The sequence below is a fragment of the Pongo pygmaeus genome, chromosome 1 (assembly GCF_028885625.2).
Source record: "Pongo pygmaeus isolate AG05252 chromosome 1, NHGRI_mPonPyg2-v2.0_pri, whole genome shotgun sequence".
NCBI lineage: Eukaryota > Metazoa > Chordata > Mammalia > Primates > Hominidae > Pongo > Pongo pygmaeus.
The window spans coordinates 18,080,491-18,104,564 of record NC_072373.2 but is presented as its reverse complement, the minus strand read 5'-3'; the positions used below and the strand labels follow the sequence as shown (position 1 = coordinate 18,104,564).

The 24,074-nt window shown below is 50.1% G+C and overlaps 1 protein-coding gene across 1 annotated transcript in view; it reads left to right on the top strand.

Moving 5' to 3' along the window:
• Positions 1-24,074, top strand: part of TRIM67 (tripartite motif containing 67) — a 59,513-nt gene that overhangs the window by 19,637 nt on the left and 15,802 nt on the right. The window contains exons 2-6 of the mRNA XM_054446170.2: positions 15,316-15,411; positions 17,166-17,288; positions 18,266-18,376; positions 19,484-19,637; positions 22,069-22,214. Of these exons, the coding sequence (XP_054302145.1) occupies positions 15,316-15,411; positions 17,166-17,288; positions 18,266-18,376; positions 19,484-19,637; positions 22,069-22,214 (630 nt within the window). The remainder of the gene's footprint in view (positions 1-15,315; positions 15,412-17,165; positions 17,289-18,265; positions 18,377-19,483; positions 19,638-22,068; positions 22,215-24,074) is intronic.

The window sequence follows — 24,074 nt, the reverse complement described above, 5'->3', positions numbered from 1 at the left end:
TTCACGTGGCCAGTGACAAATGAGGGCCTTGCTCTAGTAGGTTACCCCAAAGTGTAAGAAGTGAAATTGTGTGACTGTTCTAATATAATATTTCATATCAGGTGCAAAGCTAAAGTGGAGCTCTGGTCCTTGCTTCTGATCCTTGCTTCATTTTAGAAACTTTCCTGTCGTGTTGTCCAATTAAACACTAATTCACTTATTCAACAAATATTTATGGGACATACACTGGTAGCCCATGCAAAGATGAAACAAGCAAGGTCTCATCTCCCAAGATGGCACAATTTAGTGAAGGAAGAAGGAAATGTTCTCAGCTGTCCAGGAGGATAACGTGGGAGGACCGCTTGAGGCCAGGAGTTTCAAACCAGCCTGGGAAACACAATGAGACCCTGTCCTAAAAAACAAACAAAAAAATAGTAAATACACGATGACAGTGGAATGGAAAGAGATCCACATCTCGTTGGCACAGGGAGCCAGAAAAAGGACATCTCAACAGGATTTAAAGGGGGAGGTTGCACAATCCAGCATAAGGAAGGGACACTTGAGCTGAGGTTCGGACGACTGTGGGGCACCGGTGCAGCAATGGGAAAGGACACATCCGGCAGATGAATGGCAAGGGCACAGGCATAGAGGCACACAGCAGCTTGGCAGGTTGCGTGAAGGTAGCTTGCGTCTTGAGGGTGGGTACCGGCTCTGCCCCTGCCTGCCCACTTCAGCAGGAACTGACAAGCCCAAGTCCAAGGGGAGGCATGGATTTCCCAATTACTCTGGGGCTGGCTCCTGCACACGTGAGCTTCTGAAGGTCATTTGGCCCTCACTGACCGCCTTGTCAGAGGAAGAAGCCCCCATGTGCCTGCGAATATAGCTAATGACCGGAAGTCAGTTTCTGGCAGTACTGCCCATCAGCCCTGCCTCTTTTTATTTTGACTTTAGCATTAAGTTCTAGCTAAGGAAATTTGGTTGGTGGCTCTGACATATCAATCCTGGCAACTTAAAATTCACTGTTAACAAGCCAGGCTGCTCCTCCCTGCAAGCCTCAGGGCAGGAGCTCATGGGGAACTCCTAAGCAGTCAGGATTTTGGGAGTCAGAGTCTGAAGCTGAGTTGTGGAAGGGATAAAGAAGAGACCTCTCATCATCACCATCTCCACAAGCATGGACTATACCAAGGCTCGGCATGAATCACTAATTGTAGCATAGCTGTCTTTGCATTTGTTGGGCATCCTAACCACTAAATCTGCTAGAGTCCTTTGCTGCGAGCAAAGGAATCCAACTCTGGCTAACTTGAATAAAAGGAAATTATCAGAAAAACAGGCCAGGCAGAGTGGCTCACACCTGTAATCTCAACGCTTTGGGAGGTTGAGGCAAGAGGATCACTTGAGGCCAGGAATTTGAGACCTACCTGGGCAACAGAGCAAAACCTCATCTCTACAAAAAGTAAAAATTATAAAATATAAAAATTACTTGGGCATAGTGGCACGTGCCCAACATCCTAGCTACTTGGGAGCCTGAGGCAGGGAGGATCACTTGAGCCTCGGTGTTTAAGGCTGCAGTGCTTCATGATGGCACCACTGCACTCCAGACTGGACAACAAAGTGAGACCCCCATCACTCCCTCCCAACAAAAAGCAAAAAATACTGCTTTTTTCTTAAGCACTCATAGAATCAATAGGAACTTTGAGAGCCAGGTTTGAAACTGTAACAACAGGGAGCACGTAGATAGCATTGAGTATGTGCCAGGTACATTTTACATTTATTAACTCACCTAATCTTCACTATAGCTCTGTTAGGTACTTACTGCTATTACCCGCCTTTTGCATTTGAGGAAAATGGGGGCAGGGAGAGTAAGTGACTCACCTAATGTCACAGAGTCAGTGAGCTGGGATTCAAACCCAGGCATTCTCGCTCCCAAGGCTTCCCCAAGTGTGAAGAAGCAGCATGTACAGGAATGCTCTAATAGCAGGGGTCTGCTCAAGCAACTATGGAACAAACACCCATCTCTCCAGGTCTCTTTGTCTCTTTGTTCAGTTTTGAATTCCAAGGAGTTATCATCCTGCTGGCCTAGAATAGGGTGTTAACTAATCCACTGAAAATGAATGTTTTTAAAAAGAGACTTTATTCCAACCAGCAGTTTGCCAACCAGGGAGACTCAGCCTTCAGTACAAAACAAAGGCATGTCTACCAGAACAAAGAGAAGGGCTATCTTGCATAGAAAAAGTTTCTGCTTAGATTCAAATTCCAGTTCCCATTGCATCTGAGGGATGCAAGCTTGTTTAGTTCTGATTTGCTGATGTTAAAGTTGACCACAGGTCACATTTCACTGGTCAGGTTCAGGTGGCAGTATGAGGACTTCAGCAGCAGTTGATTCTGGCAGTGTGAGCAGGAACAGACAGCTAAGAATGCCCCAACATTGAGCTACTGTTCAGCTTGCACAGGGCATGTAGGGAACCTGCAACAGGCAACTGGCTTTCGACGCCACTCAGAATTCAGACCCGGATAGCCCCTCAGGATCCATCTTGAAGGGCTGGCTCTCTCAGGGTTCACACAGGCATGTGCCTTCCCCTTGTCAGGGTGAAGGCAGTGGTACTGGAGTCCTAATTCCAGCCCTACCAGGCTGTACTCATGGAGAAAAGGCAACTTCTCAAAGCAAAATTGGGATACTGTTATAGAGGATAATGGAAGGTCAATGGCAGGAAAACAATGGTCCCTGCAGCTGTCGGGGAACCTCTCTCTGGGGTTCTCATTCTACCCAGAACCACCATGAGTAGAGTGCCAGTCCCTGAACCCAGGTCCTTCCATGCACACCATCATTAAACCTTGAGGCAGGTCTTTGGGGTGGGTATCATTACCCCAATTCACACGTGAGGACACGAAGTCTCACAGAGGGCAAGAAACTAGGTCACGTAAAATTAGGGCTTCAATTCAAGGCCCAACCCTGAAGCCTAGCTCTAAGGGTTGCTGGATGCTTACCCAGCAGTGCTCCTGAATGGGTGGCCGGCAGGTCGGGGAGGGTCAGCTTATTCTGCTCGCAGGGCCTAGGCGAGTGTGGAGCTGAGCTGGGGCCTGGACTTCCAGAGAGCGGGGCACCTCAGTCACCATCTGCTGGCCCCTAAATCCGAGTTGCTGGCTCAATGGGAAATGTGTGTTGTCCGGCCAGCCAGCCTGTACTCCATGGCATCCATTCCTGCACCTTCCACCCTTCTCAGGATTCCCAGAGCCTTTATCTGAAAACTCCCTGTGAGAAAGGAGTCTCCCCTCGTCCCTGGACCAGCTCTCCCTCCCACCCTCCCACACTGGAGGGATCAGAGAAAGGAAAAGGAAGGAAAGTCAGAAGGGAGAATGGCTCTTGTTTTCCTCATCTGAAGTGGGGAAGAATCTAAAACAGCCCAAACAAGTGGAATCCAGGAGCTCCCACCACGGCAGGACCCCCAGGAAATCTGTGTTCCGGCCCCCAATGCAGGACAAGGGAGTGAGCTGGGATGAACAGGCAGCGAGGGGAGGCCACACCGAGAGTGAGAAGTGGGATCCCTAGTAGGAGACATAGAGGATGCCTTGGGCTGCAGCGCTGGGACCTTTGCCTAGGGGAGCCCAGACGCGTCCTGCCCTTTTGCGGCTCCCCGGAGCACACGGCACGAAATCAGTGAATTCAGAAGACACTATTGAGGTGCCCATTCTGCACAGGCTCTGTACTAGGGACACAGAGATGATTGAACGGCTCACTCTGGAAGTCCTGGTCTAGTGAGGGACACTGTCAAGTAGATAAGTAACTAAGACCTCAGACAGGTGGTGGCGAGGGCCACAGTCGGAGGTAAGCGACAGGTGATGACAGAACAGAGAAGACGGACCACACAAGTTCATGGAGTCTTGGGGGAAGACTTCATGGAAAAGGAGGATTTGAGCTACACATGGGCAAGCTGAGCTAGGACTGGAGATGAGTGTGATAAATGGCCGTGACAGCCGGGACAAGGGCTCATAACTAGGGGAGAAGAGAAGGAGGCGGGTCTTCTGGAAGATAGGTGCTTGGGTTGCAGATTTTCCCAGGGAAAAAGAAGGGGATGTTCCCTGTGAGCAGAACTCACGTCTCTCCTGATAGGTGGCCGGCAGTCACTTGCTGAATGAATACATCGGTGAATGGACGAAGGGCTTGACAGCCAGGCTGAGGCGCTCCCTCTTTGTTCTACATGAATCACAGCAGGGGAAACCTTGAGCCCAAAGGGCCAGAAGGAGAGACAAGAGTACATTCTGGCAAAAGCAGGAGTTCTTCCTGAAGGAGGAGCACATCTCTAGTCAGAACAGGACAGATCGGGCCTGCCCTGGATTCCTGGTTTCAGCCGCGCATCTGTGGACCTCCTTTTAGTCCCTCTGTATTTGTTTGCTAGGGTTGCCAGAACAAAGTACCACAAAATGGATGGCCTAGAACCACAGAAATATATCATCTCACAGTTCTGGAAGCCAGAAGACTGAAATCAGGTTGTCGGCAGGACTATGCTGCCCCTGAAGGCTCTGGGAAGGACCTGCTCTGGCCTCTCTCCCAGCTCCTCGTAGATCCTTGGCAGCATAACTCCAATCTTCACGTGGTGTTTTCCCTGGCACCTGTCTGTCTCTATGTCCAAATCTCCCCTCTTCGTAAGGACACCAGTCCTGTTGGATTAGGGCCCACCCTAATGACCTCATTCTAACTGAATCACCTCTTCAAGTACAGTCACATTCTGAGGTGCTGCGGGTTAGGACTTCAATGTCTAAATTTTGGGGGACACAATTCAGTCCATCGCCCTTCCCCTGAGGCTGGTCCAGGGTACAGGCTTGCATTGAGCAGTATCTCCAATCGTGTGAAAATGCCAGGCAGCCTTCCCCAGCCCAGCACCCCAGAGGCCTAAGATGAAAGCTTGGATGATGGGAAGGTGCTTCTCAGGCTGTCTGGGCAGCTTTCATCATCCTGCTAGAGGAAGCGGACTGCTTTACCCGCACATCCCACGACATCCACGGCTGCCTCATCAGCAAGGCTAATGAGGATGCCCATCTCACGAGCATATGGATCTCGACCAGGAGATCAATCTAAGTCTAAAAACAGAAAGCTGAAAGCTTCCCAGGCAATGGTGTGACCGGGAAGTCATAGCTATGTTGTTGGATCCCTCTTTATATTTCACCTGGGAAGACAGCGTTTAAGAAGATGAAGGAAAATAGCCACATTTAAGCAACAAGGGGGAAGAAAGAAGATGCAGGGAAAAGACCTGCCTCTGTTGGCCCCAGGCTCCCCAAGTGGGGAGTAGGACTTCAGGATAAAAGGAGAAGGAGGTCACCTGCCTGGTGGAGTGTGCCTCAGTGGTATCCGTGCCTCTCTCAGGAGGTGCTTAGAAGTCAATTTCTCTGCTTACCCAGGAGCCTCTACCTTTTAATTTTTTTAAAAAATGAGTTCTTTACATTTTTCATTTATTTCTACTGTTCTGCCAACAGATGAGGGCATTTTTAACTTATTAGGCATTATTATCAGCCACAGGTTAAAAAAAAACAATACCTTAGCACTGAGGGGCAGATAAAAAGGTGAGAGAAATCCTCTGTGGTCCATTTCACAACTTCCTTTGTACCCAGTGATGGTGTGAAACTCTCAGTGAAGCTTCGATTCCTGTTTTAACACACGCCCCATCTCTACTGTCTCCCAAGTGGGGCATCAAACTGCAGGAGGCGGGGTGGGAAAGGTGGGCAGAAGGAAGCCAAGTGGCTGGGTAGCCAGACGGACAGTGGGCAAGCTCTTTCTGATCCACTCCAGGCACAAAGGAGCTGCTGTAGTGCTTCTGGAGAGAGACCCAGGCAGGCAGATGCTTGGTTAGGCTGTGGGAACAAGAAAGTAGCTCAGCACTCCAGAGGCCTAAGATGAAAGCTTGGCTGATGGGAAGTGACAGGAGTGAATCTACGGGATCTCCCTTGCTAGAGAAAAGCGAGTCCTGTTCTTTCGTGTTCTCTCCCAGAGGACAGCTGCCTGCACTTCCCTGACCTACCAATCCATTTTTGCTTCCCACGCTCTCCCACTCTCACAGAGACAACTTTGTGAGAGTGTGATCTATGACTGTGTCCACATAATCCCTTTCACCCCTCCGTCACACTGGGATCCGTGTTACATGGCACCATCTTGCTATTCAAGGCAGTCTTGGTTGCTTCTGCCTCCCCCAGACACCTTGCTCTGTGTGGGACAGGAGCAGGAGGAGGTGGTGGTCAGTGTCTTATCCTCCCACTTGTGTCCCCTGCAGTGCAGGGACAAAGCCCAGACTGATGGCAACATTGCTTTATCAACATTCTCAAAGTGGCTGTGGAGGCTTCCTACACAGCTGCACATTTGAAATCCTAATGAGCTGGAGAGTGGAGCTTGGGTCTGATGAAACCGTCATTGGCAGACAGGCAACCCTGCCCAAGCACACAGAATGCCAGGGACAAGGGTCCCCTGGAGAATAAAGATGCAGCTGGAAGATGGTGGGTGGTCTCAGTCCAGCAGCCCTGCTGGACTGAGGGATTTTAATGGGAAATTAGGTTTTGTCCTCCTTCCACGTTGGTTGAATATCCAAAGGGCAGTGCAATGGAGTGCAAAGAGCATAGGCTTTGGATTCAGAAAAATCTGGGTTTGAGTCCTGGCCACACTACTTACTAGCTGTGTGACTTTGAGCAAATTACTTCCGCTCTCGAGCCCATGCCCTCTTCTGTAAAATGGTGTTAATATGGCACCTCCTTGTTAGGTTACGAGGAATCAGCTAAGTTTGGCATGTAAAGAGCTCAGCACTTAGCAAGTTGTCGATTGTTATTGTTATTGCTATTAATGGGAAGTCACCAGTTGCTACTGATCCTGTCCCACCGCAGGAGAGGAGAGGCCATCAAGTCCAGGATGTGACTGGGTTCAGGCAGTCAGTCAGAGCTTTGCCCTGTGGCACAAAAATGACATTGTTCTACACACAACCCACTTTTCTGGCCTCAGCGGGTGGATCTGTGTCTGGTGGATGTTGGTTCCGTGATGGATCTTGTCCTGAGAACTGCCTCATGGGCCCAGTACAAAGCTGACGATCCAGGTAGAAACAGACCCTCAATCAGGCACCATTTATAGTGGGTCCTGTGTACTAGCCTCCGGGCTCTGAGCTGGGGATGCGACACTGGATAAATCCGACATGACTTCATTGAGTGCACAGTCCTCTGAGCAGCAGACATTGAACAGTTCTGTGGCCACATGTGAAATGAGGTTTTTAAAAATGATAAATTTAATTGCCAGTCATAGCAGGCTCAGTGATGGCCTCCAAGGATGATGTCCATATCTTTATTCCTGGAACTCGTGAATGTTACCTAACATGGCAAAAGGGCTTTGCAAATGTGATAAATGTGATGAAGTTAAGCATCTTGAGATGGGGAGATTATCCTGCTTTATCCTCAGCTGGGTCCAATGTCACCACAAAGGTCCTTATAAGAGGGAGACAGGAGGATCACAGTTAGTCATAGGAGATAAGGATGGAAGCAAGATGTTTTAGTCTTCAGGATGCTATAACAAAATACCATAGACAGGGGGGTTGATAAACAACAGGAATGTACTTCTCACAGTTCTGGAGGCTAGGAAGTCCAAGATCAGTGCCTAGCAGATTTGGTGTCTGGCAGGACGTTTTTGTGATTCATAGATGGCACCTTCTCACTCTGGGGCCTCACTCTCGGGCCTGTTTTGTAAGGGTTCTAATCCCCTTCATGGGGGCTCCATCCTCATGACCTCACTACCTCCCAAAGTCCCCACTGCTGATATCACCTCTCCTGGGGTTAGGATTCAACATATGCATTTGGGGGAGATGCAAGCATTCAGACCATAGCACATGAGGTTGAACGATGCCGGGAAGGGGCCACAAGCCAAGGAATGTGGGTGACCTCTGGAAGCCAGAAAAGGCATGGAAGAGGATTCTCCCTTAGAGCCTCCAGAAGGAACCAGCCCTGCTCATACCTTGATTTTAGGCTTGTAAGACACATTTTGGACTTCTGACCTCTAGAACCATAAGATGATAAATCTGTGTTCATTTAGGCCACAAGGTTTATGGCAACTTGTCACAGCAGCGATAAGAAACTAATGTCCCATAGGAACCCATGACAGAGTGAGCCTGGGGATTCAGGGAAAGGCAGATCCTCCCAGAGAGTTCTCTTCTTTTGCAACAGCCCTAGATGAAGGCAGTGGTGGTGCCTTCAAAGAGATCTAGTCTGTGTTGACAGAGTCATGGCAGCAGGCTCCATGTAGCGGTTCTGAGAATTGGATGTGGCTTTGTTGCACTGAACAGAACACTGGATCTGTTCTGTTCTGGAGAGCCCCATTCCAATCCCAGCTCTCCTTCTTACTGGCTTAGTGACACAGACACAGGGAACTGCAGGGACAGGAGCTGATCTGAGCTGCTTTGCCTCAGGGGACCTCTCCCCCAACTCTGGGCCACAGCCACTGCAGAGAGAGGCTGCCTGGATCAACCCCTGGCTCCTAGTTCTTCTGCCAAAGACCCCTTCTGTTTCTGGGGGGTCACCTTCAGTCTGTGGCCCCCAGCCTAACATACCAGGGGCTGCCACCCAGGATTGCTCCCTTCGTAGCCAATGCTAAGCTGGCTCCTCCCTAAGTGGACTTCTACCCAGGGGCGTGCCCTTTCCCCTGTGCCCTTACCATCAACCCCTCATGCTGCACGGAGCAAAGTCTCTGTGGCCTGGATCCTCAGGGTCGGGGACTGGATCCTGGGAGCGGACTGGGAGCGGGGAAGCCAGTGGGGTTGGGGAATCTGGGAGTTCTGGCTGCCACTATTTCATGGGACAGGGGTCTGCCCAAGTCTCCCTCTCTGGACCCTCCTTTGTCCTATTCTTTCCCCACTTCCAGGGTCTCCACGCGCTCATCTCCTCCCTCTCCCATCCCTGTGAGTCACCTCCAGTGACTCCGTGGGTCACACGTTGTTTCCAGTCTCCAGGCCTGTTGCTGCATCTGCCTCAGTCACAGGGTGATCAAGGCTCCCCACCATGTTTCTGAGCCTCAGTTTAGGCTGGACGCTAGGGAAGTTATATTTATTCATCATCATTTTTTTTTAAGAGACAAGGTTTCACTCTGTCACCCAGGCTGGAGTGCAGTGCTACAATCAAAGCTCAGTGCAGCCTCAAACTCCTGGGCTCAAGCAATCCTTCCACCTCAGCCTCCTGAGTAGCTGGGACTACAGGTGTGTGCCACCACACTCAGCTAATTTTTGTACTTTTTGTAGTGACAGGGGTCTTGCTGTGTTGCTTAGGCTAGTCTAGAACTCCTAGGCTCAAGTGATCCTCCCGCCTTGGCCTCCCAAAATGTTCGGTTTACAAGTGTGAGCCACCGCGCCAAGACTGGAAGTTATCTTTATTCTGGTTACTGGGCTCTTGGAGCCTAGGCCTGGCCATTGAGAGAAGACTAGAAAACAAAGCCGCTCTCCGCAGACTGGGCAAGGGGTGTTGAGATGGTGGGTGGGGGGCTTCCCCAGCTGCTGGCAGGTTGCTCAGTAAAGGGGGAGAGCAGGCAGGGCAGAGGAACCCTCTGGTGTGCAATAGAGACAGGGCATCAGGAGCGTGGGGCATCAGAAGCCCCATCCAGTGTGACTAAATGTGAATCAGGTCAGTGGCGGCAGTTAACCTAGAAATAGTTAACACCCAGAAGTCATAAAAAGCGGGTCAGTCCCCAGAGTAGGGTCAGACTGCTGGTGCCCGGGACCATATGGGGCTCCATGCCCTAGAAACAGTGGGTTTGCAGTGACCACATGGCCATTTTAATTATGCCCAGTGTGGGAGAGGATTGAGACTTGAATATCTCAGGGAGCTAGTCAGACAAAAATCTAGAGCAAAATCAATTCACTGACACAAATATTTATGGAGCACATTCTACATGTCGGGTACTATGCTGCCTACGCTGTGGCACTCCAACTCTGCTCAAGGCAGAGATCTCCAGGGTGCAGTGAGGCAGCAGGGCAGGGAGCTGATGCAGCTTTCCTGGGCCACCCATCTTCAGAGAGTGAGAGGCCAGGCGAGGTGGCTCAGGCCTGTAATCCCAGTGCTTTGGGAGGCTGAGGCAGGAGGATTGCTTGAGGCCAGGTTTTTGAGGCTGCAGTGAGCTATGATTGCGCCACTGCACTCCAGCCTGGGTGGCAGAGAAAGCTCTCCAGATCTCCATCTGTCTCTCTCTCACTCTCCCTATCTCTCTCTCTCTCTGTCTTTGATACAGGGTCTCACCCTGGGCTCGAGTGATCCTCCTGCCTCAGCCTCCCAAGTAGCTGAGACTACAGGCACATGCCACCACACCTGGCTAATTTTTAAATTTTTTGTAGAGACAACATCTCACTATATTACCCAGTCTGGTCATACTCATTATGTTGTCCAGGCTGGTCTTAAACTCCTGGGTTCAAGCAATCCTCCCACCCTGGCCTCCCAAAGTCCTGGGATTACAGGTATGAGCCACTGCTCCAGAACTCCATCTCTTAAAAAAAAAAAAAAAAAAATTTGTTCTTTCACTCCAAAAACCTTTGCTCATTTTCCACTAGAATTATCAGGTCTGATTTCCACAATTCTATTCCCTGAGCAAGGAGAAGTGACTTGTGGTCATTCACACACAAAGGACTAGGTTGAAGAAAAGGACCAGTGTGTGCTTATGAGGACATCCCTCGACAGCAGCTAGCCCTCACACTGCCCATTTTGGCTCTTCCATGGCTGCAGACCAGGGCACGGGGCCCTCACATGGCTGAGCACACGGCAGGCCCCAATGTGGGTTGCATTGAGGTGACCTCACCAAGGGGGCATCAAAAAGCAGTGGAGGGAAAAATTAGATGGCAAGTCTGATGGACCTGGAAGCAGTGTCCGCTGAACTGTGAGACTCTCCCCCTTTCAGCCAGGCATTAGCCTGCGGTCACGGGTCTCCTTCAAAACCATTCTGTTTTTGGGCTCCTTGCCAAGCTCCTTGGTCTTCTTGCCAAGCAGGAAGAAGGTCAGCAGGCTCTGGGGAGGGCTGGGCTCCTGGAAGGCTGGCGCTGGCTGGGGCAGAGCCATCCTAGCCCCTGGTACTGGGCAGATGGTGCGTGACCCTAATTACCCCGCCTCTCCGGCAGAAGCAAACTTGCTGAGTTCCTCCAGGAAGGCGTTAGCCGCGGTGATGAATCTGCAGTGATCTATCCCACTCTTTGCATGCACCTCTAGTCAAGCAATTGTTTTGCTTTGTATTCAGCCAGGGAGCATTCTTTCAGCTCCTACTTTGTGCAGCACAGTGGGATAGAAATGTAGAGACAAAAGACAAAGTCTCTCCACTGAGGACTGTATGATGAGTGGGAGGTGCTATGAACTGAATGTTTGTGTCCCTTCCAAATTCATACGTTGACCCCTAAATCTTCAATGTGCTGATACTAGGAGGTGGAGCCTTTGGGAGGTAATTAGGTTTAGATGTGCTCACATCCCCCTCTGATAGAATTAATGCCCTTAAAAAAAGAGAAAGAGACACCTGAGCTCTCTCTCAAGCTCTCTCTCTCGCTGTCCTCTTGGTGCACACACCAAGGAAAATCCATGCATCTTAGTCCATTTGCATTGCTATGAAGGAATACCTGAGTCTGGGTCATTTATAAAGAAAGGTGGTTTATGGGGCTCATGGTTCTGCAGGCTGTACAAGAAGCATGGCCCCAGCATCTGCTTCTGGTGAGGGCCTCAGGAAGTTTCCACTCATAGTGGAAGGGAAAGGGGAGCAGGTATCACATGGCAAGAGAGGAATCGAGAGAGAGAGGAGGGAGCTTCCAGGCTCTGTTTAACAACCAGTTCTCATGGGGACTAATACAGTGAGAACCCGCTAAGCAGGAGGGGAGGACGGTACCAAGACACTCATGTGGATCCGCCCCTGTGACCAAACACCTCCCACTAGGCCCCACCTCCAACACTGGGGATCAAATTTCAACATGAGATTTGATGTGGCCAAAAATACTATACCCATGACACCACGGGAGCACCTAACCCAGAAGAGGGCCCTCGCCCAGAACCAACCGCACTGGCATGCAGATCTCGCACTTCCAGCCTCCAGAACTCTGAGAAATCCATGTTTGTGGTTGAAGCCCCAGGTCTGTGTGTTCTGTTGCTGCATCCTGAGCTGACCAAGAGAGGAGGGGCCAGCCACAGCCCCAGGGGGCCCATGCTTTGGGTGGGTGTCTTGGGAAGGGGTTGCTATACTTTCCCTGTCCCTGATAAACTTCAACTTGAAAACCCCTGTCATTAAAGATACCCTCCAGGGCCTGTGAATGATGCTGACCCCTCAGCCTCCTTTTGAGGGTGAGTATCCTGGGATGAGTGGAGTTGTCCTGGGCTCTGCACCCCACTAAGGATGTGGCAAAATTAAGGCTGTCAGGGCAGAAATAATTCGATGAAAGTTCATTGGAAGCCAAGTGTGAGGCTCAACTGGGGAAGACACACCAACAAAGCTGGGCATGTTCCAGAGCCTGTCACAGGTTGGAAGGCTTATCTACAAAGCGAAGGAGAAGGGAGAGCTCCTCCTATCAGAGTTGTCCTTTTCCATTGGTGGCTGCAACACAGAGGTTACATTCATTGGCTACTGATGACAACATACAGGCTAACAGTCCAGGTGCAAGACGATCAATGAAACTTTGTGATTCAGAACAAATGTGTCATTTTTGAGACACAGTCTCACTCTGTCACCTAGGCTGTAGCACAGTGTCATAATCATAACTCATTGTAACCTCAACCTCCTAGACTCAAGCCATCCTCCTGCCCCAGCCTCCTGAGTAGCTGGGACTACAAGCACACACCACCATGCCCAGCTAATTTTTAAAATTTTTTTATAGAGAGAGGGTGAGGATGAGGGAGGAAAGTGGGGCCGGGGGGTGCGGCAGGGAGGTCTCTCTATGTTGCCCAGGCTGGTCTTGAACTCTTGGCCTCAAGCAATTCTCCTGCCTCTGCCTCTGAGTAGCTGGAATTACAGGCATGAGCTACCCCACCTGACTTCAGTGTCCTTTTTGATGTCAGTAGGTTATGTATTAATCAGTATGTCAACAGTTTGAGGAACTCGCAGTAAGATTTGAGGGCCTTGGGATAAGAGCCTTTTCTCAGAGACAGGATATAAGCCATGAATCACGAGGCCCTTCCCAGGTGGTTAATCCGGAAGCCTGCCAAATGTGACCTGTAGGTTATCAGATGGGTGTCAAACCTGTACTCTCCAAGACTAGCCACTGGCTAATCACACAGGCAGTTGCAACTTACCCTAAATAATATGAAAAGTCCAGCTCCTCAGTCACATTAGCTACTTAAAGTGCTCAGTACCCACAGGCAGCTAGCGGCTACCGTCAGGGACAGAGCAGACCTGGGACGCTTCTGCCATCACTGTACATTCTGTGGGATGTTTCACTGCCTAGGTGCTGGCAACAGATGGTGGTACTCTGTGGGCCAGCTATGGAGGGGAGAGCCCAAACCCACTGAGGTGGGGCTGGGGGGTGGTGGGGCTCATGGTGTAGGAAAAAGCTTCTCCGAGGAGCTGCACCACCGCCGATCCTCAGCCTGAGGCTCTTGCTCTCTCTGAGCAGACAGCCTAGACCTTGACCTCTCCTTGCGTGCCGGTGCTCCTGGGGACCGGGTCCCCTTTCTTGTCTTTCCACCTACCCCCTGTGTCTTTTTGTGGGCTTCCTTTGCCATCTTCTCCATAGGTTTTCAGCGGAGGCCGCACTTGCACAGTCCAGGGGATCTCAAACTGCATCAGAACCCCCTGGAGGGCTTGGTAAACCGCAGACTCCAGGGCTTCACCCACCACCTCTGATCAGCAGATCTGGGGTGCAGCCAGAGACAGTGCACTTCAACAAATAGCCCAGTGATGCTGATGTTGCTGGTCTAGAACCACACTTTGACAACCGTTGGTGTGGTCTAAAGAATCCCATTCACTGATTCATGCATTCAACAAATATTTATTGAATGCCACCATGTGCCGGGTACTCTTCCAGTGCCAGGATAAGCTGTAAGCCACCCAGCAAAGCCCTTGTCCTTCATTCTAGGACATGGAGATGGACAACAAACAAGTTTTCTAGGTTGGGTGGTGACGACTGTTAGGAGGAAGAATAAGCCAGGGGAAGGCAAGGGGGCTACTGCACAAGGTCGTGAGGAACGTCCTCACTGACACAGTGACGTCTGAGCAGATATCTGGGAGGGAACTTGGGGGAGAAGGAGACCCTGGCCCTTCTGACTCTGCTTTGTTCTATCCTCAGCTTTTTAATGTGGAAAATGAGATTCATGTTAAAAATCAAGGTCACAGTCTGGACGGGCGTGATGGCTCACACCTGTAATCCCAGCAATTTGGGAGGCCAAGGTGGGAGGATCACTTGAGGCCAGGAGTTTGAGACCAGCCTGGGCAACACAGCCTCTGAGACACCATCTCTACTAAAAAATGCAAAAATTGGCTGGAGGCTGATTTGGGAGGATAACTTGAGCCTGAGAGGTTGAGGCTGCAGTGAGTCATGACTGAGCCACTGCACTCTAGCCTGGGCAACAGAGTGAGACCCTGTCTCAAAAAAAAAAAAAAATCAAGGTCACAGTCTGCTCAATAGCTAGGTTTTAAAGACAAATTCAATTGTGTGTGTATGTGGTTCATTACAAAGAAGGCTGGTGCCAAAAGCCATAGATTTGAGCTCAGCTTGCAGTTTCACCCTCGGGCCACAGCAACTGATCCTCGTGCTTCAGAAGCCTCTGCTGGCCACACCCCTCTCTGCAGGGTGAGGAGTCCCCAGGGCTAAGGGTACCAGGCTAGGAGCCTGTGTGCCCCTTTAGAGGATGCCCTAGGATTACCAGTCCATACACCTAGTCCAGTTCCAGGACCTACAGCCTCCTTCCTGTCCATCCCTCAGGGCAGACCAGGCCCCAGGGTTTGCACCCCAGGCCAGGAGATGACTGTGTAGGAACAGGGTGGACGGAACTTGACCTGGGGTCTGGAATGTCCATACAAGCGTGTGCTGATGATGGATAGAGGGGGCCAGACCAAGCCAAGGGCTCTATTTATCTTCTTGTCTTGGGCTCTGCAAACATCAGGGGCAGACCTGTTCACTTCAACTCATTAGTTGAGTGCTCCTTACCTCTATCCAGCTTTGGGGACGAGAAAGGAGAGTGTAGGCCAATCGACCACTGTTGGAAAAATAAACAAATGTAGAGATCATGGGTCAGTGGTGGTCCCTTCATCAATGAGAACAGGAGACACGTGGGATCAGTCCTATCCCCTCTTATAAACATAAGCTTTTATGATGAAGTGCAAATTTTGTGTGCCTTTCACGACTAATTTTTCTTTTCAATATGTGATATCTTTTTAAGGCACAACTATCTCAGGCCTTAAATGGAGTTTCGGATAAGGCAAAGGAAGCAAAGGAGTTTCTGGTTCAGCTAAAGAACATATTGCAGCAGATCCAGGTGAGCACAGCTCTGGCGTGGGGAGAAATACTCAGTGTGGAAACTCGTTGTGCATCATATTAAGAAGAAGGGCCAGGCGAGGTGGCTCATGCCTGTAATCCCAGCACTTTGGGAGGCTGAGGTGGGCGGATCACCTGAGGTCGGGAGTTTGAGACCAGCCTCACCAACACGGAGAAACCCGTCTCTACTAAAAATACAAAAATTAGCTGGGCGTGGTGGCACATGCCTGTAATCCCAGCTACTCTGGAGTCTGAGGCAGGAGAATCGCTTGAACCTAGGAGGCAGAGGTTGCAGTGAGCTGCGATCGTGCCATTGCACTCTGGCTTGGGCAACAAAAGCGAAAGTCTGTGTCAAAGAAAAAAAAAAGGAGGAGGAGGAGGAGAAGGAGGAGGAGGAGGGGGAAGAGGAGGACAGGAGGAGGAGGAGGAGGAGAAGGAGGAGGAGGAGAAGGAGAAGGAGAGGAAGAGGAAGAGGAAGAAGAAGAGGAAGAGGAAGAGGAAGAAGAAGAAGAAGAAGAAGAAGAAGAAGAAGAAGAAGAAGAAGAAGAAGAAGAAGAAGAAGAGAAAAGTCTTGTAGCTAGCATTTTCTCAGTGATGGACATTAGAAGGGTTATGTCCTACCCTATAGCCTTGGGTGCTGAAAGTATCGGATACTCAACTCACTGGCACACATGTGACACCTGATACAGGAAAGGACTTTTACAGAGAGCCAGTTAGAGAGAGCTGGAAAGATGTGATTTAGCACTCTACATGCCATGTCATCCTATGTGGTATCTGTATATGGTACTTTTGTGGCCAAATATGCCCATGTCATCAATGCATCAAAATACAAATGCATCATTTTCTAAACAAATGTGTTTACTGAACTTATGCTGTGTCATGTACTGAGCCCAGCACAAGATACAAAGATCAATGAGGCACCATCTGTGGCCTCATGGTCTGTCTATAGGGGAGAACATGCACACACAGATGCTCCTGTGTGAATGTGCACACGCAGAGAAACTGCTCATAAGATGAGAACCCCATAAAACATTAACATATCTGGAGGAATAAGAGGGACTGAGGGCCCTTGAATTCTTCTTTTTTTTTTTTTTTTTTTTGAGACGGAGTCTCGCTCTGTCACCCAGGCTATAGTGCAATGGCACCATCTCGGCTCACCGCAACTTCCGCCTCCCGGGTTCAAGCGATTCTCCTGCCTCAGCTCCCTGAGTAGCTGGGATTACAGGCATGTGCCCCCACACCCGGCTAATTTTGTATTTTTAGTAGATATGGGGTTTCTCCATGTTGGTGAGGCTGGTCTCAAACTCCCGACCTCAGGTGATCCACCCGCCTTGGCCTCCCAAAGTGCTGGGATTACAGGCATGAGCCACCGTACCAGCCTGTTCTATTACTTTAAACACACACACACACACACACACACACACACACACACAATGTATGAGATTATGCTGTGAACAACGTGTATCCTGCCTTTTTTCTTTCTTAACAGTCTCTCATGAGCATTTTCTCATGGCATTAAAAATGTCCTATGAACAAGATTTGAATGACTGCAGAATATTCTGCCATATGGCTGTGCTGAGATTCATAGTACCTGCCCTCATTCATATAAATATTGTCTCTAATTTAACAACATTATAGAGAAATCTAGGATGAACTTCTCTGAAATATATCTTTGTCTATACCCCTCATCAGATTTTAGCATCTTCCCCCCTAAAACTCTCTGCTTCTTCCTAACCAACTCCCGACCTCTGCCAGGAAAATGGACTGGACTACGAAGCCTGCCTGGTTGCTCAGTGTGATGCCCTTGTGGATGCTTTAACTCGTCAGAAAGCCAAGCTGCTCACCAAGGTGACTAAAGAGAGGGAACACAAGTTGAAGGTAGGTACCTGGGGGACTGACACATTGAATCCCTGCCACATCCTCTGCCCCCAGCGTGGGGTGGATCACACGTAGGCACTGGGTAAATATCAGCTAAGTAAGTGAATGAATGAGCTAATGTATGAATGAGGCAAGGAGGGGATGCACCAGCTGGTTCAGTTACATTCATGTGACCTGACAGAGACCAATCCATATGCCCTGCATCTTGAGGATCTCAAGTCAGAAGCCCACCTTCTCCCTCTCTGTTTCTATCTAAGGGACTATTCTTGTTCTCATTTTGCAGAGCAGAGGTGACCAATGACAGTGACTAGCCCTGACCCTGTTCAGGTCTCCAGCTCTGTCCCCTTCTTTAGGTTCTCTCTGATAGCTCATGTACTCAACAGTCAGCAATAACATACACAGCCACTTCCCACCAAGGGAAGATGAGGCTCTCCCCTCACATCACGCTGAGTCCCTAACTCAGCCAGGCACCCATAAACTCTCTGAGTTGATGACAGGCTGTCACTATTTGAGGAGCTCCATCTATGCTAGAGACATTTCATAACTGGACCAGAAAATATTCCTGTCAAGAAAAGGAGGAATGCATGCTGGAGATGATCCCATGGTTCATAAGTGAGGGGGCGAAGACCATCGCGTTACGCAAGGCCACTGAGAGGTCAGAAGCCAGCCAAGAAGCTGGTCACTGATTGTATGGAGAGTTCCAGATTATGCTCTTTCTCTGCATGACTATCATGAGTTTAGAAAGGTTTCTGTGTTGGGTGTTGTAGCCCCGCTTGTTGGGAAGTGAGTCCACTTATTTCCCAGCAAAGAGGACACATGGAGCTTAGCAGCAGAGCCAAGAGAGGAGCTGGTGCAAGGTGATCCAGGCCAGCGCCGCCTCTTCCAGGCTGTATTGGCACTAGTTCTCTGACTCTTGCAGTGGCCTGCCTGCTCTTCCTCTCATGAGACAGTTACTTAGAGAACTCTTTCCATTGCAGATGGTTTGGGACCAGATCAATCACTGCACATTGAAGCTGCGTCAGTCCACCGGACTGATGGAGTACTGCCTAGAGGTGATCAAGGAGAACGACCCCTCCGGGTTCTTACAGGTGAGCCTGCCCCTGGAAGACACCAGGTGGGCTTCCTCCAACTTCTCCACTGTTCCCCAAATCAGCCCAAGTTCTAGGCAAGATCCTTTCATGGCTTGGATTGAGTAGATTCTCCTTTGCTCAATGATTCCAGAAGACCTAGGCTCTCACCTTGGCTCTGACTCTCACTAGATGCACTAGATGTGACCTAATTTTGCAGCATGCTTGAAATGAGGAGGTGAAATGACATCATCTCTAGGGCAGAAATGCCTCACTGCAACATTTTCCCCAAAAAGACAGTCTTGCCAAAAGAGCTTGACAGATTGCACCGGAAGAAGCAAGTTAGCAGAATCCACATGGCCCATTATCTCAATGTGCAGAGTCCTGCAGGCCTGGCTAGTGACCAGCTGCCTACAGAGACACTGCAATCTTCTCGGGGCTATCTCTCATGCATTCAGGCTGACTCAGGGTCATGAGTATCTCTCAGGAACATGGCAGTGATTCAGCCTCTGTCGGTGGGGAAAATGATGAATCCCTTTGACTATTTCCCAAGAAAGATACACGAGATCCTGGCTCGACAGGGACACGTGCAAATGTCTGATAAGCAGGACTTTCCAGCAAAGGGGAGCAGAACCAGGCGTGTGATGCAGTCAAGTTTGGAGCAGAAGTTGCAGAACAACTCAGAGGAAACTCATGGGCAGGGGGCAGATGGGGGCTTCAAAACTTTAGGGGTGTGGAATATGCTTTCTTTAGACACTGGGGCAAACTGCTAGTATGTTTCACTTTGCAAAGTACTAGATCTAGGAAAACAGATCTAATGAAGGATGCTTTGTATATTTAAAAAGCATCTTGTATTTCTCAATAGTGTTTGATACAATCTCTTTAAGCAGCAAGCGCTCCTTTTCATTTCATGTGATTACGAAATATGATTGAAACAATATTTCAACGCATTTTTAGACAGCCTGTGATGGGTGGGCAGGGGTCATTTAATCCCCGCCATGGCTCAAGAGCACAGCCCTTTTCTGTCTTTGAGTCCCATAGAGACAAACCGCGTACCTTTTCCTCACCCCTGGCTGCACAATTTTTCCTCTGCAAAGCAAAACCTTAAACTTTTTGCTCCCCTTTAAGATCTCAGATGCTCTGATCAAGCGCGTCCAGGTGTCTCAGGAGCAGTGGGTCAAAGGCGCCCTGGAGCCGAAAGTGTCTGCGGAGTTTGATCTGACCTTGGACAGCGAGCCGCTGCTGCAGGCCATCCACCAGCTGGACTTCATTCAGATGAAATGTAGGGGTGAGCCGCGGTTGGTCTCAGTTCAGTCAGTGTTTCTTTCAAAAGAGGCATGCAGTCTGAGGGGGCAGCTCGGTGCCATAGGGAGACCTGTGATGCACGGAGTGTGGCAGGGTGGGAGAGTGGGAACGCCAGAGTCACGGACCTAAGTTCAACTCCCAGCTCAGCCCCTGACAGCCATCTGAGCTGGGGTGAGAAGCATCAGTCAGAATCTGAGGCTTCCCATTTGTGAAAAAAAAATCATTTGTTCAACAACAATCATTTATTCATTCAGAAGTGCTTGGGAAGTGTCTACCATGTGCCAGGCACTATTCCACATGCTCAAGACGCAGTTGAACAAGTCTACCAATTCACAAGATTGGGCTTACACTCTAGAAAAGGAAATAGACACTAAACAAATGTATAATAGAATGTTGGATGGTGGCAGGTGCTATGAAGAGGAATCAGAGGAAGGGACAGCAGTAGATGCCATGGGGTGAGATGTGAGGTGAGGAGGAGGAAGTGGTGGCAGAGGAGGAGGAGGTGGAGGAGGTAGTCATGGAGGAGGAGATGGAGGAGGAGGAAGAGGTAGTGGAGGAGGAGGACATAGTGGAGGAGGAGAAGGAGGTGGAAAAGGAGGAGGTGGTGGCTGAGATAGTTGAGGAGGAGGAGCGGGAGGTAATGGTGGAGGAGGAGATGGAGGAGGAGGAGGAAGAGGTAGCAGAGGAGGAGGAGGTAGTGGAGGAGGAGGAGGTGGTGGAAGAGGAGGAGGTGGTGGCTGAGATAGTGGAGGAGGAGGAGGTAGTAGAGGAGGAGGAGGGGGTAGTGGAGAAGGAGAAGGTGGTGGCGGAGGAGGAGGAGGTGGAGGCGGTCGTGGTGGTGGTGGTGGTGGAGGAGGAGGAGGAGGAGAAGGAGGGAGAAGAATCTAGGCGAAGAGTTTTGCAGGCAGCAGAGGGATAGCAAGTCCAAAGTCCTGAGGCAAGAATCAGTTTTCTCTGTCCCAAGAGCAAGAAGGTCAGAGGTGAGAGCAGAATGAGCAAGGCGGGTTCAGAGACCCTAGGGGGTTAAGTAAATTTTGCATAACTTGCCCCATTATGAAATCAGCAAATACTGGCCAGAACCAGAGTCCTGCTCTGCATGCTGCCCCTCCACAGATGTCAAGGGAGGGGAAATAAAGCTCTTTGGTTTTTGAGGACTGAGGGCCACACTTGCAGAATCTGTGAACTCAGGAAGTCCTTACCTGCAGAATTTGTGGCCATTTTAAACTAAAGAAGGAAGTCTCTCTCACATTGCCATGCTCACTCCCACACAGCTTGCACCTCCAGTAAGGTCTGGAAAGGCCATTTGCCCTAGGTGTAAATGGCACGCAGTGCTGAGAAGCAGGAGGAACCTGGCAGAGTGGAGGAGCTGCAGTGGAAGAGAGAGGTCCCCTTGGAAAGTGGGGGCGTGGAGGGGGGGCTTAGGGCCACTCCAGATGCTGCTCCCAGCTGGATGTGGTCACTGGACTGGTCAGGGGTAACTGGACTGGATGGGGTCACTGGCTGGTCAGGGTTCAGAGAGGAAGCGGGAGAGCAGAGTAGCAGGGCCCAAGGGATGGAGTGAGGACTCCTACCGGCTCGTTAACTGAGGCTGGGAGTCAGGCTGTGCTCAGCCGGTCCCGTGCCCGAATACTTGGAACCAAATTGAAATATGTACTTTTAACAAAACCAGTATTTCAATTTGCCCTTTAAAAAAAAAAAAGGTCAAAGTGGCCTCTATTGATTTCTAAAATCTCTTGAGCCTGAATAGAGCTAGAAAATTTGCAAACTTCTCCCACTCTCACCTTAATAGGACTTCTGATACAACTGATTCAAATCCTTAGTTCTTTAGGTTTACTGTCCAATACTCGAGACTTGCTTCTGTTGCCTGCATCTCGTCCCCTGACCTTTTAAATGCTTCCAGCCAAAGGTTTAAAGACATCTCCCCTCACCTTCCCAGTTCCAGGCATGAGTTGCAGGCTGGCTGCCACTTAGCTGTGGGCCCTGCAGAGAGGATCCCTAGGGGCTTGTGCCACGCACAGGAGCACAGGGAGCCTGGACTCTGTTGGAACTGTTTATGCGTTCCTCATGAGTCTCAGGGGCAGTGGTTCTCAGGGGCAGATGGGAAAGAGGACATGCTTCCACAGGGCCATAGCCTCAGAGGGGTGGGGCCATCTGCCACAGCCCCCTGAGATTCCAGGAAGGACAGCCCCCAGGTCTGAGAAGTGCAAGGTCACCTGTGCTTGGCTTCATCCCCAGCCCACCTGGAGACTGACTCCTGGGCGTCTGGGAGTGACTACAGGGTGGCCAGGGAGGGAATTTAGCCTGGCTGTCCTCCGGGGGCCAGCATCCCTGGGATGGGGTGGGGTGGGGGACTGGGCTGGGGCCCTCGGAGGGCTTCCTGCACTAACTCGTGCGTGTCCCCCTCGCAGTGCCACCCGTCCCCCTACTGCAGCTGGAGAAATGCTGCACCCGTAACAACAGCGTCACGCTGGCCTGGAGGATGCCACCCTTCACCCACAGCCCCGTGGACGGCTACATCCTGGAGCTGGACGACGGTGCCGGGGGGCAGTTCCGGGTGAGGCCTTACTGCTTATTTGGCGGGGACTGAGGGTACCAATGCAGAGGCAGGAGTGGCTCCCACTGCCCCAGACTCCGGTTCAGCCCATGGGGACATTGTGTTGCCATCCTGAGGGGACACTGGCCAAAAGGGTAAAGAAGGCTGGCCGGCCTGGGCTCACGGAGGTGGGGCTTCCCTCCCAAGGGCTAGGTCTGGGAGGACTGACACAGGCGTGGGGCTGGAGGAGAACTCAGAGAAGGTGTTTCCTGCACCCACCTCCTTTCCGGTTTACCCCCAGCCCCTCACACAGCAACACATTCCCTCAACGGGTTTTATCACATCTTGTCTTGTCTCATCCTCTAATTATTTCACCCGGCTCTGTCTTGTCTTGGGAGGTATCATTTCTGGAGACGAGGAAGCACTGTCTGACCCTCATATACCTGGCAAGGTGCTGGGCATATAGAGGATGCTGCATAAATGATTGTTGAGTTGGGACAACATTCTACAGTCATGTCCCTGATGATAGACTATCATGGGGGCAATAAAGGTTCTTAGTGAGCCAGAAATGCATCTTCTACTCCCCATCTGCTAGAAACCCTGGAGCAGGACTCCACCCCAACCCAGCCCTAATAGAGCACTACCTCCAGAATTCACTCCATGACGTTCAGGCGGACATGAATGCCAAGGAGCACAAACTCTGGGCCTTCTCAGATCACCTGGTTCCTAGCCCAGAGAAGATTAAATAAACACTCATTCTAACAAACCACTGCAATCATAACAACCTTTGCATCTCTTCTGGGAAGTTGCACCCATTTAACAAACCTTGCTGGAGGTCAACATTCCCTTAGTTTCTCTCAAAGAGGTGTACGTATGTGTCATTTACTTTGTGTTTGAAAAATACAGGAACGTAAGAATTAGGGAAATAATTGCAGTACTTCCTTGGGAATTACTGAGTCCCATGTGAATATGGGCCAGTTAGGGAGGTAAGATGAGGTAGCTCAAGCCAGGTCACTGCGTGTGGACCCCAGTCACTCCTGTTGAGCAAATGAGCCAAGAATTGAAAGAGCTCGTCCACCAGAAACCAAGAGGAGAGCGAGTATTTTTGAAATGGGAAGAAAGAAAAGGCTGTTTGGAAATATTAAAAGAAGCAGCCACAGAGCTCAAAAATGGTTCCTCCTCTTTGAGATGTGGCCACTAACAAAAGCTAGACCCAAGGGCTACAGTTTATAAGGAAGAAGGTCTTACAGTGGGAAAAGTGTGGATGTGGCATGCAGACAAACCTGGATTTGAGCTGTGGCTCCTATATAGATTAGCTGTGATCTTAGACCACATTATTTAATTAGTAGAAAGTAATGACATGGGAGAGGCAAAAGGCTATGCATTGGGGGGGTTGAATAGGACAAAGGTAACTTTGAAGCGAATGGAGAACAAGGTCAATCTTTAGAAAAGCATCTTTGGGGGCCAGGCACGGTGGCTCACACCTGTAATCCCAGCACTTTGGGAGGCCAAGGCGGGTGGATCACTTGAGGTCAGGAGTTTGAGACCAGCCTGGTCAACATGGTGAAACCCCATCTCTACTTAAAATACAAAAATTACCCGGGCATGGTGGCGGATGCCTGTTGTCCCAGCTACTCTGGAGGCTGAGGCACAAGGATCACTTGAACTTGGAAGGCAGAGATTGTAGTGAGTCAAGATTACACCACTGCACTCCAGCCTGGGTGACAGAATGAGACTCTGGCTCAAAAAAAAAGAAAAAAGAAAGAAAAAGAAAAGAAAGAAAGAAAAGTATCTTTGAGGCCAGATGCAGAAATGTCTTACCCTTTGGAAAGACCAGGAAAACAGCAGCTCCAGGAGGGCTAAGGATTGGAAGATGCCAGC